General features: G+C 40.8%; 1 protein-coding gene across 4 annotated transcripts in view; it reads left to right on the top strand.

The window, feature by feature from the left end:
• Window positions 1-13795, top strand: part of PTPRB (protein tyrosine phosphatase receptor type B) — a 63528-nt gene that overhangs the window by 38900 nt on the left and 10833 nt on the right. For all 4 annotated transcript variants that reach the window (XM_040063275.2, XM_040063274.2, XM_040063273.2 and 1 more), the window contains 14 exons: window positions 507-770; window positions 1600-1863; window positions 2187-2468; window positions 3606-3884; window positions 5738-5887; window positions 7112-7355; window positions 8474-8580; window positions 9097-9196; window positions 10665-10748; window positions 10853-10870; window positions 10974-11055; window positions 11521-11611; window positions 12741-12817; window positions 13622-13756. In XM_040063275.2, coding sequence (XP_039919209.1) covers window positions 507-770; window positions 1600-1863; window positions 2187-2468; window positions 3606-3884; window positions 5738-5887; window positions 7112-7355; window positions 8474-8580; window positions 9097-9196; window positions 10665-10748; window positions 10853-10870; window positions 10974-11055; window positions 11521-11611; window positions 12741-12817; window positions 13622-13756 — 2177 coding nt within the window. The remainder of the gene's footprint in view (window positions 1-506; window positions 771-1599; window positions 1864-2186; window positions 2469-3605; window positions 3885-5737; window positions 5888-7111; window positions 7356-8473; window positions 8581-9096; window positions 9197-10664; window positions 10749-10852; window positions 10871-10973; window positions 11056-11520; window positions 11612-12740; window positions 12818-13621; window positions 13757-13795) is intronic.

The raw sequence follows: 13795 nt of genomic DNA, 5'->3' as shown, positions 1-13795 counted from the left end.
TGCATCATTTTTCCTGATGCATGCTTTTTATGTGAATCTGAAATTTATTATCATTCTAATGTGGCCATGGTTCATAATAAGGATATTAAACCAAAATGCTAGATGCTTCCCCTCTGTCTTTTGTGGAAATACCTGAATGCTTTTTGTCATCAAGTTTTTAATTCACAGTCTCAAAGTTCTTAGTGCGGGATTTGATGTGAACACACACTTCTAAACTCAAGGCCAAGTCTTGCTTGCAGCCTTTACTGTTTTAAAACTTCTTGTAGCAGCTAATGGACAGTTCTGAGTGAGCACAGTCTACTGAATCAGACCTTCTGGGAAATAAGAATATTGTATTGGAGAGACTGGCATTTCATAAATGCTTTCTTCTTGTTTCTGACAATTGCTGTTGATATTACTTAGCTACTTGTGGCTTAATTGAAATGTGTTGTAGCCAAGCATTTATTAAAGGTTCAGCTTAGTGCCTAGACTCTGATATTTACTCTTACATTTATCGTTCTTTTCAGTTCCAGCAGCTGTTACAAATCTGAAAGTCACAGAGAACACCACTGACCGACTGTCCTTCAGCTGGACCACCTCTCAAGGGGAGCTAGATTCATATGACATCTTCCTATACAATCCAGACAAGTCCCTTCATGACAGGATTTCAGGAGAGCAGCATCTCCAGCAGTGTTCGTTCCAGAACCTGCGTCAAGGCAGGATGTATCGAATGGTGATTGTTACACACAGTGGAGACCTCAGTAATGAGTCATCTGTCTATGGAAGAACAGGCAAGAACATCTAAGAAATCCACCTGTCTCCAGTGTGGTGCTTAGGGGGGACACCAGTGAGCTGGTCTGAGTCTGACGCTTATACTAGATTAGAGCAACTATTAGGAGTATCAAAAGCTCTAATATGTAAAAAGCATTAGATATATAAAAAGGTAAATTCTGATTGATGTAGTTACAGCAGGAAAAATGAAGTAGAAAACCCTACAACAGTTCCCAGGAGCTCATGTCAGAAGAAGACATTCCAGTGTATGCTCCTTAAGCAGGAAAATGGCTGTATCCCTAAAAGCAGTATTGGTCTGCGTGGAAAAGGCAAAAAGAAAAAGCGAGTAGGGTTAATGGGATAGACAGTCTACCAGTGAAATAAAACTTGTTTCCCTTGGGAAGCTCTGGGTGCAGCTCTATATTTGTTCAGCCACATGTGGGAAGCAGAGTTTTCTAAGCAGTCCTAGCAGCTCTGTCATTCTGTGAAACCATTCTTTATTCCCGTACGGCACCATATAGGAACCCATCTGTGGGACTACATCTGCGCAGTGCTGCACTTTCTTCAGCCACCTCAGAAATGGGTGTTTCCAAATAGTGACTAGGAAAAAACTGTTGAACATTTGCAAAATTATCCATTATAAACATTGCAACCTCTTTTGGTAACTGTGGCAGTTCAGAATAATAAAGGAAGCTCCTGAGATATGCTTTGTGCTTTTCAGCCAGCTGTGGTGGCTCTCTAGTTTATAGGATGACTGTCATTACAGGATGAGTATAAGGTCTGCTTGACCTTTTTGTTTCTTCTCACCCAAAAGATGAATAAAGTAATATTCATTCCTCCTTTTTTCAGTACCAGCCCCAGTTGTTGGTCTCAAGGCAACCAACCGAAACATGACAGACAGTCTGTGGTTCACCTGGGGTCCAGCAGCAGGAGATGTTGACTTCTACGAGCTGCATCTTTACAACCCAAATGGGACACAGAAAGAAACTGAGCAAATGAAAGACCTGGAAGAGTGGCATTTCCAGGGACTCATTCCTGGCAGAAAATACACTTTGGTTGTGGTGACTCACAGTGGTGACCTGACCAACACAGCAAATGCTGAAGGAAGAACAGGTATGGGATTTATTTTTTAGTCCCATCTGTTTGAATTTATTAGTTCACAACTATGCAACAGACTTATTCTGAGGGAGGATTTATTAAACCAATGGAATGTGAAAGAAAAGCATTCAGCACTGTTTTTCTTTCAAAAGCTCAGGAATATGATACGACTGTGAAAGTCACCATAATCAGCACAGGTGCAGTAACTGGCTGTGTATACAAGATAATACAAACTCCTCTGTGATGCATGAAGAAAATAATGCATGTTTCGTTTGTCTGGTGTAAAAATTCGTTAAGAATCTCTTTCTTCTCTCCATTTTTTCCCCCTTTCTGCATAGCACCCAGCCCTCCTAACACTGTGTCGTTTACTGATGTTTCAAACACTTCTTTATCAATCACTTGGCTGGGTCCTCCAGACTGGACAGACTATGATGATTTTGAGGTGCAGTGGCTTCCAAGGGATCCCCTCACAGTATTCAATCCCTACAGCAGCAGCAAATCTAAAGTACGCATCATCTATGGCCTGCGACCAGGAAGACTCTATGAGTTCAATGTCAGAACCGTCAGTGGCGACAGCTGGAAGACATACAGTCGGTCACAGTCTGCAACTGTGAGAACAAGTAAGTAAAAATTTCCAGCACCCTAACACTCAGCTGAAGAAGATGCAAAACTATAAAATATTACCAATTTCTTATGCAGTCAGTAATTTCCATTATTAAATTCATAAATGACACTGATCAATTCAGCTAGATTCTAAGCCCTTGCTGTGTGCAGGGTCAGCTGTTTAAAGACTGGTAATGGACATACATTTATAATCTTCACATCCAGAGTCAAGCTGTTTGGTTGCAGAGCCAGAATCAGTCAGTTTTAGGGGTAAAATAAGGCTGAATATCCAAACTTCTCTGATGGTGGTACATTGAAATAATCATGTTTCTGAGTGGTAAGGCAGGAAGGATGACAGAAACTATGCTGTACTAGATTTGAAAATGGAATCAGTGTTTCACTGCTCTGTGTTTCTGCCCATCTCTGTGAATCTTTCATCTCTAGCTGTCTTCAGCAACCTCAGTAACAGGCTGATTTGAAAAAGTGACATGAAATTATAAAACTAAGTGAGTCGTGGCAAATCCTCATGTCATTTGGGGTGGGATTCAGCTCTAAATTGACATCTATGTTTAGTAAGCTATATGGCTCCTTAATACATTATAATAATTAAAATTTCACCTGTACTTAATCACTTAAATGTAGATGCCTGCCATCTGAGAGTGAAATCCTGTCTTTATGTGTTATATGATATAAATGGTGCTCCCATATTACATGGGTGAAGCATATTTCTGTGTTATGTTTTTGTGATATGAACACATTGCATGCTGCTCAGGAAACCAAATCAGTCATGAGATGACAGTATTAGTATTGACTAAATAAGTGACCACATGGAGCCTCCAAATAAATTGTAAGAACTTTCTAGAAATCCATTTCTTTGTGGAGTTTTTTCCTTGTTTTCACAATTGATTACTGGAGCTTCACAATGCTAACGGGGCTGGATGTCACTAGATCTGATTTCAGAGGGTTAAAATGATTAGACGGCCTTATATGATAATCAGGCAGCACACATTTGCAGGATAGTTGGGAATTCTGACTCCCAGCTTCCTGCTCTGATCTGATAGTTGATGCAGAATCTAGGAGCTGTAGTGTGAGCAGAGAGTATATGACACCTGTCCCTTTTCCCACCAAGCTTCAACTTCTTAACATTTCTCTAGAACCAGACAAGATACAAAGCCTACACTGTCGGCCCCAAACCTCTACTGCCATTGCGTGTTCTTGGACTCCTCCCGATTCTGACTTCGATGGGTATAGCGTCGAGTGCAAGAAAATGGATGCTCCTGAAGTGGAATTTTCTAAAAGGATAGAAAAAGACAAATCTCTACTTAATATCATGACCCTTGTTCCCCACAAGCGATACCTGGTGTCCATCAAGGTGCATTCTGCAGACATGACGAGTGAAGTGGTAGAAGACAGCACCATCACAATGATTGATCGTAAGTGGAATTCAGAGTTGCCCTGAAGAGAGGCATTGAGCGGCAATAAGCAATTGCTCGTGTTGGTTAAACAGTAAAAGGAATTCTGAACTCTATAACTGCCAATGCGTGGAGTGGTAGCCAAAGTAGACTGAACCCATCCTTTGGTCCCTGTTGCGACAGACAATGCTGGATTTTGACTATATTGCCTCTCATTACATTGCCAGATCCAGTTATTTGGCTTCTTATCATCACATGCCTTCAGCTGTCTTCACACCCGCTGCTTGGCTTTCTGTATCTGGCTATTCCTCTCATAGATGGTAGCCATCCTCAGCCCAAATACCATCAGTAAGGACCTTGGATCATAGTACTACCTTCTTTTTTGGCTTCTGTAGACTCTTCTGAGGTTCTACTTGACCAAATCACCTGTAGGACTTTTACCTGAGAGAGGATCCAGATTTCTATAGCCTGTTCTTTGAAACAAATTCTTCAGCTTCTCTACCCATGGGCTACTGAGTGGAGTGTATCAGTAGCATCTGCTGGTACCTCTGCACTGCCAGGCAGCACTGCAGTCAACAGTTTGCCATTGCTGACCCTAGAGCTGCCCCAGATTTTGCACTTCCTCTGGATTCAGTGGCACAGCACAATGCAGCGGTCTGAACTGTTCCAGGGCTAAACTTCTCAAAAATGAGAGGATGGCCAGGAGGCCTATGTTCAGGGATGCCTCTGTAGTTGCTTATTAAAAGCCATGTTTGTATGAAATGCTAGATCATAGAAATTATGTTTGTTTTGGGAGCTATTTAGCTGAGCTAGAGCTCAGTCACCAACCCACCTTCTCCTTTGCCCCTCAATTGCCTTTTACTCTCCTTCCTGACTGTCACAAAGGATACTACAAATCCAGATGTAACACCTAGTTATTCATGTCACAAGTGAGACTCAGTCCTGTCTGAAGGTTTGCTGATCATGTTTATTCTTATTTGGTTTATGTTCATGTTTGTTTATTGTCACTTACTTGTTTTGAACACTGCTGCCCTCCCAGACCCTGGTTAGCACTGGAGGCCCTACCTCAAGGGAACACAAAAAATTGCAGCTAGATTTTGTGTATGTAAGAGGTTTAGCTAAAAAGCATACAAATGTATGAATTTTTGGTTCTTTTGGTATTCTAAAAGCTTTTGAAATTTAGCCGCCTGCTTACGGTTTTTATGTTTCCCATATGTGCAATATAGTTTCAGTACTACAGATTTTTAAAAGAATCAGCAATGTGGATCCTTAAAATCCCAAATTTTGGTGTACTTTCTTCACTGCGTATTTCACTTTCCAGTTTACTTCTATTGTGTCACCATTCAAGGTTTAGTTTTGTATCATACAAAGAACATTTCCTATGGAAATTCTGCAGTCAGTCTAGAAAATGGTACTCTAGTTGAATGTTGGGTCTGGCTAACCCTGCCTGTTCCTCTGGAAAAGAAAGCAGAAAATACAGATTAAAATAGGTAACTTCTATAGTGAGTGTGTTAAGTGGCCTCCAAATACTTGTCTTAAGCCTGTGTTGTTTTTAGCAGCTACAATTTCTGTTTTCATAGGCTTGACACAACTTTAATGCCTTTCCATGTGGGCTTCTGCAGGAATTCCTACTGAGGGCATGTCACTCTTACTATGGTGAACACACTGCTGGCTTGTTTCATCTTTTGGCAGTTTCACTGTGGGAGGTGAAGACACTTCCTTGATTGCAAAGAGAATAGAATCAGATACTTGGGTCCAGGCAACTGAGATTTATTACGGATTGCATTTTCCTTACTGGGTCTAGCTCACAACAACTACATAAGTAATGCTTTCTCTCTATTTTGTATTTATTTTCTATTTATTTAATTACTCAGGTCCTCCTCAGCCACCTCCAGATGTACGAGTCAACAAAAAAGAGGTGTTGATTACCAAATCCTCCATCAACTTTACTTTTAACTGCAGCTGGTTTAGTGATACTAATGGAGCTGTGAAGTACTTTACTGTGGTTGTGAGGGAGGCTGATGGTAAGTGTCATGATTTAATGCTATTCTCTCTATAGCCAATAAAATTTGCATGTGGAAGTGGATCCCTATCGCCACACAGCAGAGGGGTTTCTCCTCACGACTGTGTGTCGTACAGGCTCTGGATCTGTACTCTCTCCCTAGCCTGAGGATGTAGGAACTCAGTTCTATTCTCAGGGAGTCTGTAGCAACTATAGAGCTGAGTCAGAAGCAGTAGTTAGCTTCCGTACTCTAGATTACACTGTCCTGTGTTCAGACAATTTCCATAGTAGAAGGCTTATGTTGGTTGCCATTGCCAGTGAACACAGCAAGGCACAGATCTCAAGAGGTAGTTTAAGTGTTAGGTGCAAACACGAAAAGACAACCCTTTTGGAGAGTCTCAGTAAACCATGCTGAGAAGACACATGTCTGCCAGGTGATGTTTGCTAACTTAAGAAAATTACTTTGCAGGCAGCACTATAAAACAGAACAGAAATTGTCCTTGTTATATGCATGTAAGTCTCCCTTTCTACAGCTGACCTATTGTTGAGATGTATCTGATAAATCAGATACATGTCTCAACAATTTATGCCTTGTTTTTAGAAGTGGCTTCATTTACTGGCATACCAGGGCATATTTTGTGACCCTTATGAAAGTTTCTTAATTTCTCTGTCTGTCTGCCCTTAGAGGAAAAAAAAAAAACAAACTACAGGTCATGTTTCCACTGTCTGCTTTGGTATGTGTGGGCAAACTATAAAGCTCTTTGAGAAAGGGACTACTCATTGCCATAGCTTTGCCTAGCTGAGTCTCTTATCCACTACTGTGAATTTACATTCAGGGGACCCCTGTAATTTCCTACTGTAGTTTTTCTCTTTTTACAGTAGAGTTGTCAGCATGTGGGATTTTTTTACTTGCTTTGTGAAATAGCTAGTAGTAGGATCCAGGAATCTGGATCACAAAAACTCCCACCGACAGCACAGGAAAAAATGTCATAGCATTTGACCTGTGCATGCCTATTGCAGCAGAGGTTACACTGAGGACTTGTGAGGAAATCTGCCTAAAAAGTAATAAAAAGGTTGGTACTAGAAACAAGGTACCTTAACCATTGTAGCTTTGAATTCATGAGATGGCCTTCAAGAAAAAGAAAATTGGATAAGGATATTTCTGTCAAGAGCTTGAGCCTGTAAACCTCACCACATTAATTGCTGTGGCATCTAAACTTTCTGTCTTTCTCTGCACATGATGTAGGTAGCGAAGGACCAAAGCCTGATGAGCAGCACCCATTACCTTCCTACCTGGAGTACAAACACAATGACTCTATACGCATCTACCAGACAAATTATTTTGCCAGTAGCTGTGCTGAAAACCCTGATAGTGACTATAAAAGCTTTGACATTAAGCTTGGAGGAGAAATGGAAAATCTGGGAGGAAAGTGTGATCCAGATCACCAGAAATTCTGCGATGGACCTCTAAAGCCTCGAACTGCGTATAGGTTGGACTTATATTGGTAGTTGTGCTCTGTCGCATTATTAGGCTTGGTGTCATCTGGGTGCCTGATCCACTTGGGCTTCTGTAGATTAGTAACTGTGTTGTACAGTGTTCTTTGTGTTTCACTGCAAATGTTTATCCATGCCCCTGTTCCATAGGTAACCAGTCATTCACTAGCATGGGAATTATATGATTAATTATGCACAAAACTCTGAGCAGTGAATGGGCTTATTTATTTACCTCAGCTCGATGAGAAGCTCTCCTATTGCTGCTCAACATTTCGTTGGAAAGGCTGAAGACTATTAGCTAAGTTAGAAGAGTACTTAACAGAAGAAGGCAAGCATGCTTCACTCAGTCTGGCAGAACTCCCCCAGTTGTTCTTTTGGAACAAGCTAGAAAAACCTGGAGGCCATTCTATCCTGTAGCACCATCTGCAAGCTACAGAGATAGGTCCAGGTTAGCCTTAGGGTGTAGAAGAGCGTGGCTGCCAGGACCAGGCTTAGTGACACCCCTCCCACAGGCAAATACTGCCCCAAGAGATCTGCAAGCTACTCACTGAAATGGTACATGGACAGAAGGCACATGCCAAGGAGTGCCCATTATGCCTCTCAGCTTCTTCATTATCATTAAAACAGTGCTAGCCTGCTATAGTCTGCTCTCATTAGGGCACATTTCCCAAAACTTCATTCTGGGAAATACCCGCATTACCAGGAGAACAAAGAGGACTGTAACATACATCCATTATCACAGTCATGCCCAGCCAATTGAAGGGAATGTGTCCCACTTGAGAAGCATTTCTGAGTCCTCTCTCCTCTGCAGCTCCTGCTGGTCCTGTCTTCAGACATGGTCAGGCTGTGTGTGCCAGCAGCCAGAGTCCCATCTGTTTCCTCTGCCAGGGTACCTCAGAGCCCTCCACATGTACTAGCTGGGCTCCTCTGCATTTTACTCAGGGATCAGTATTAATAATTAGTTGGAAGACTGGTTTACTCAAGTGTCTGTATTAAGAATTAGCTGTGGTATGTGGGAAGCTTTTAGTCGTCTCAAAGGGGCAAATGAGTTTTTACTTTTCTGCTGTTGGTTCTGAACATCTGATGAGCCTCTTTTTCACTGGTTTTTTTTTAGAATCAGCATACGAGCTTTTACTCAACTTTTCAGTGACGACCCAAAGGAACTTCCTAAACCACTCTTTGTAGACACTTTCTTCTCTTTACCGATCACTACAGAGGCAGGTTAGTTTCAGGCTGTTATCACTGACTGCCATGTGATTATATATTGTGCCTAGGAATACTCTGGCATCTAGAAATATTTGTAAGGGGTGAAACAAAGCTTGTTGTTCATGTCCTGAGGGCTGCTCTGAGAGGAAGCTGCAGCCTTGGCTTATCTCCCTTTACTGGAGTATTGAGAGAGAAGACTGCTTAACCAAGCTGCTGAAAGTAGAGGAAAGGAAGAATGCTCAGTGAGGCTACCACCAAGAAAGCTTCTAAGTGCAAGAGAACCACTTCCATATAATGGAGTTGTACTTTCTTTTACTGTGGCTGGGAGTAAAAAAAATTCTTATTGGTTTGAAAAAATGAGGCCAGAAAATCAAGGCGAGGTTTTAGCTAAGTGTTCTAATGCCTTACATTTACTTGTATTTAGCCATTTTCTTCAGCTAATAATAACAGATCCCCTAACAGAAAGTAATTGATTCTCTGATTCTTCTGATCCTTTCCTCAAGATATATAAATATGCTGTTTTGTTTCTAGAGCCTCTCTTTGGAGTTATTGAAGGTGTGAGTGCTGGCTTGTTTCTGATTGTGATGCTGGTGGCTGTTACTGCTTTATTTGTCTGCAGACAAAAAGTTTGGTAAGTTGACTCTCTTTATCAGTCTCTGTTATTGAAGTCATGTCAAATTGTATTCATTTAAGTAATACTATTGATTAGGCACAGCTAAAAAAATTGGATGGATGCACTGAACTGTTCAACAGATAAAATCTATGTCCCCCAAATGTCTACACACTAGTAGACAACTAATGACTTGCATATCAAGAAATATATATACTTAATTCAAATGTTGTCAGAATTATGTCATAGATGATCCTTGTAACTTTTAGTTTGCATAGGAGTCTGAATAGCTCTGAGTAATCATTCAAACTTTTATCTTCTGTGAAAAAGTCTTTTGTCAAAAAATGAAGTGTTTCAGATTAATTACATCTGCATTGTAGATAGGAAGCTTTTGAAACTGTTAATTTAGACTTTATAATTTCAATTCAAAAATACTGAGATATGGCATTACCTCAGTGTCCAAAAGATTAGCTCAAACCTTTGCTTCTCATGTTTTGTCAGTTACAGTTGTATGTCTCACATTATAGATGAATCTTAAACAGTGAACTTACATCTTTTTAAAAAATTAAATACTGTATCTCAACTGAAAAAAAAATTTATCTATTTAAACTATTTTGCATGACTGAGAGATGTGAAATTCTTTGTAGCTCCTGAAATTAATAAAAAATCCTCAGCATTTCCAGTGCATGGGAAACACTGCAACTCTGAAATTCAGTTCTTTTACTGATATAAAATTAAGTTGATATGTTTTTGAACTTGCTTTTCATATTCCAGAATTTCAGATTGAAAAAAACCTGTTTTCTGACTAGTCATAGCTTTTAGCCAAAATGGTTAAACTTCATTATAGAATGTGGTTTCTTGTTGTAAGTTATATACCCAGGAGGATGGCAATAATACTGGTATGGTTTTCCCACATCAGACATAAAGAGAAAGTGTTCTCTAAGGGAGGTGTCTTGAAGGAGGAGATGGCAACAAAAAGATGAAAGGCCACACTAGCTGTGTGAAGTAAGTACCACTTCTGTGGCTTTCCCAAAGCCTGCTGTGGTTCTGCCACTTACTTCTGCCATGAACATGGGCATCTGCTACAGGCCTGGTCTGCAGAGTAGATGTGCTGGAAGCTGTAGATCTTTTACAGCTCTGAAAATCTACCTACAGGTTCCTCTACGGGTAGAAAATCAACCGATTTCGGGTCCATCTTAGCATAGGGCTCCCTCCTTAGTGATGGATTGGACTGCGAGTGTTTCAGAGCAAGAAAAATGTCTTACTACCTGTGCCATGCAGACACTCCACATCACTATTGCCAAGCTAAAATACAAGAAAACTCTGTGCCTCAGCTAAGAGCAATGTCACAGGATCAGAGCCAGAAATTGAAACATACTGGAAAACGGTAAACTGGAAAAAAAGAAATTTAAGAAAGTATATGTCATTGACAACTCCTACCAGTTTCAAAACTTAATGTTATGACAGAATACCTTCCTTTTTATTCCAGCAATGGCCATGAGAGACCTACAACAAGGCTGAGCATCCGCAGAGACAGGCCACTGTCAGTCCATTTGAACTTGGGGCAAAAAGGGTAATGTAAAAAGTTTGGGCTTTTTAACATGGCATTATGGTTGAGCAGACCTATCTGATCACTTACTGATTAAATGTCTCTTTTTCTTTTGAAATAATTTCCAGGTACCGGAAAACTTCCAGGTAAAAAGAAAAAATTATTACCTAAAAACTTCTTGGTAACCAACTGGATAAATTATGACTGTGATTCATCCTGTGATTTTCTTCCTCCTGTTGAATATTTCAGTCCGATCAAGGTCAGTCACTTTGAAGCACACTTCACCAAACTTCAAGCAGACTCCAACTACCTTCTGTCCAAGGAGTACGAGGTGGGATCCTAACCTTGGCAAGGGACTTGCCTTCGGAAGGGGCGGGCTGACTGAATCGACTTGTTAATGTATTAGAAAGGCCTGCATTTGTTTGTCTTATTCACACAAATCCAAATAAGGTGGAGCATTTAATTCGAACTCTGCTTGTCCATGTGCAGAAACCAGCTCTTCATTTGGCATCTTCTGGTTGGCAGCCTCTGCCTGATATCTGCCAGGCTGAGATCAGATGTTTTTGTTCGTATGGCACATCTATGTGATAAAGTATGGGAAGTACCTGCCAGCCATGTGCTTGCTTTAAAACAGTATGATTACCTATGCAATTTTAGTTTGTATTAAAAAAAAAAAAAAAAAACCAACCTGTTTCCTGTCCTTGGCTTTGAGAGCTGATGAGCACTATTTCCCTTTGTGTTGTCTTGTCCTTTAATTATTTTCACCTCATATTTTATTCCTATTCCTTTTTTGCAGGACTTGAAAGATGTGGGTCGAAACCAGACATGTGACATAGCACTTCTGCCAGAGAACAGAGGGAAAAATCGATACAATAATATATTGCCCTGTGAGTTTTAGCTTTGGTTGTATATTATTACATCACACCAGCTATTTTTCACTTTTTTTTCAGCAAGCCTAGTGGAAAAGAGTGGAGCCTAATCCTTTCCCTCCTTTCTGTCAGAGATGAAATATCTTTGCCAGCTCAGGTCCATGTGCTAGGAGGCAGATGATGCATGGCTTCACACAGACCAGTAATTTAATTTCACACTAGAGGTGTAATGACTAGCTTTCAGTCCAGGGAGAAAAAGCTCCAGCTATTAGGGGCATTCAGTCACTGATGCGAAGGGTAGTAGAAATAACACTAGGGTTTTTACATACCAGGTATCATCCATTCAGTGCTCATTGACATCCTTGCCAAATCTTTGTTCTTCAGAGTACACAGCAAACCTACTATACAATGCAGGGCTAGTGATTCTGCATGGTAAGACGTGTCAAGTTAACCCTGTTCTTCTCTGGCAAGACCTGTCTGTCATTGAGAGGTTCCCCCTTTAGTCTCCTACCTGTCATTTTGGAGGTAGAACATTGAGGAGGAACACCACATAACTCACTGCTCCACATCCCTACTAATGGATGTGGCATGTGCTTGCAGCACAGCCTCTTCTGTGTCCTGCCTGCTCATGCCAGCAGTGACCCCTGAGTGAGATCCAACATGGCATTATCTCATGAATCAGTGTCCTGGAAGCTCAGACGCTTTGTATCTCTGTACAGAGGGCCCTTCACCTACAGAAGATGTTTGGCCTGCTCAGCATTAGCTTGAAATATCACTGAAGTGCAACTGTTCTTTCAAGGGCAGAGCTGGGTGCTGCTTCCAGTACAGTCGACTGCTGTTAGGATCAAAGGAGGATGCTATTTTGGCCCTTTCGTTTTCATAACAAATCCTGTGCAGCTCAGCAGAGGAAATTCAGAATATTTACTGCTTCCTTCTTACCCATCTATCTCCTAGTCTCTGGAACACTCCACAGCACTCACAGATTAAAGAGGCAGTAAACCCAGCAGTTATTCCTTATAAATTAGCTCTTCATATAAAATCCTGTAATAGTTCTGGCAGTCCTTTCACAAATGCATTTCTGTAAGTGCCGAGAGGGACTGAAAATCAAGACCTAGTCCTGAGCCTCTTGTAATCAATTTCTTGCTAGATGATACATCAAGAGTGAAGCTTTCCAATGTGGATGATGACCCTTGCTCAGACTACATTAATGCAAGCTACATACCAGTAAGTGACTCAAGGGTGGTGTTTTACAGTCCTCCTTCCAGTGGTAATATTTCCTTCATTGAAAATTGAGTATAAAGGCTGGTTAAGGCTTCCCTCCCTCTTCCTTGATTCAATTGAGCTAAAAAACTGAGAACTCATTTTTTGGGTGTGCTAAAAGACTGTGTCTGACTGCCATTAAGTTAACTGTGAGTGATTTACCCAGCACTAAGGACTTTCTTGCATTGCTATAGTTATGTAAGATAGCAAGTCTAATTGGCCAAGGACATATTTTTAAAGGTCACTGATTTTATACAGTGTCCACAACAACTGTAGCTATCACTGCAGGTGGCATCCTCACTGTGGAGCTGTAGCTCATCCTGACAGCATTGGCACCTTGCAGGGTGGTAAAACTGGCTGAAATTAAAATAATGCCCTTTGCCAAAGAGTTATGATTGATAATAGCAGTGGCTCTAACAATCCAGATTTCAAGCCAGAACTCAGCTAATTTATTAAAAATTATAAATAAAACAAAAACCCCTAGCAGTTTTTAAATTGCTTGAGACTGTGCTGAGCACAAAAGTAAAATGGAAAGCTTCAACTGTCACAAAAGGAACAGTATTTAGATATACTGCCATAGTCTCTTCCTTCTCGCTGTTCCAATCAGTCATTTGCTTCCAGGTCCAAGGCAACAATTTAGCTTTCAAAACTATTGTCCCAGCAAGGGTTGCTGCAGAGCCCTGGTTGCAGCCCCAAGGCTTTTTCAGTTGTTAGAAGCTACTTTTTTTCTGTCTTTTTGGAAACTGATGGAATTCTCTTTATTTACAGGGCAACAATTTCCGCAGGGAATACATAGCAACTCAGGGCCCTTTGCCTGGAACCAAAGATGAGTTCTGGAAGATGGCATGGGAGCAAAATGTGCACAATATTGTCATGGTAACCCAGTGTGTTGAGAAGGGCCGGGTAAGTACTCTTCTTTATTATTAATGCCTGTTTCAATAT

This window comes from Hirundo rustica, chromosome 4, assembly GCF_015227805.2.
Source record: "Hirundo rustica isolate bHirRus1 chromosome 4, bHirRus1.pri.v3, whole genome shotgun sequence".
NCBI classification, from domain to species: Eukaryota; Metazoa; Chordata; class Aves; order Passeriformes; family Hirundinidae; genus Hirundo; species Hirundo rustica.
This window is presented reverse-complemented; position numbering and strand designations above follow the sequence as displayed.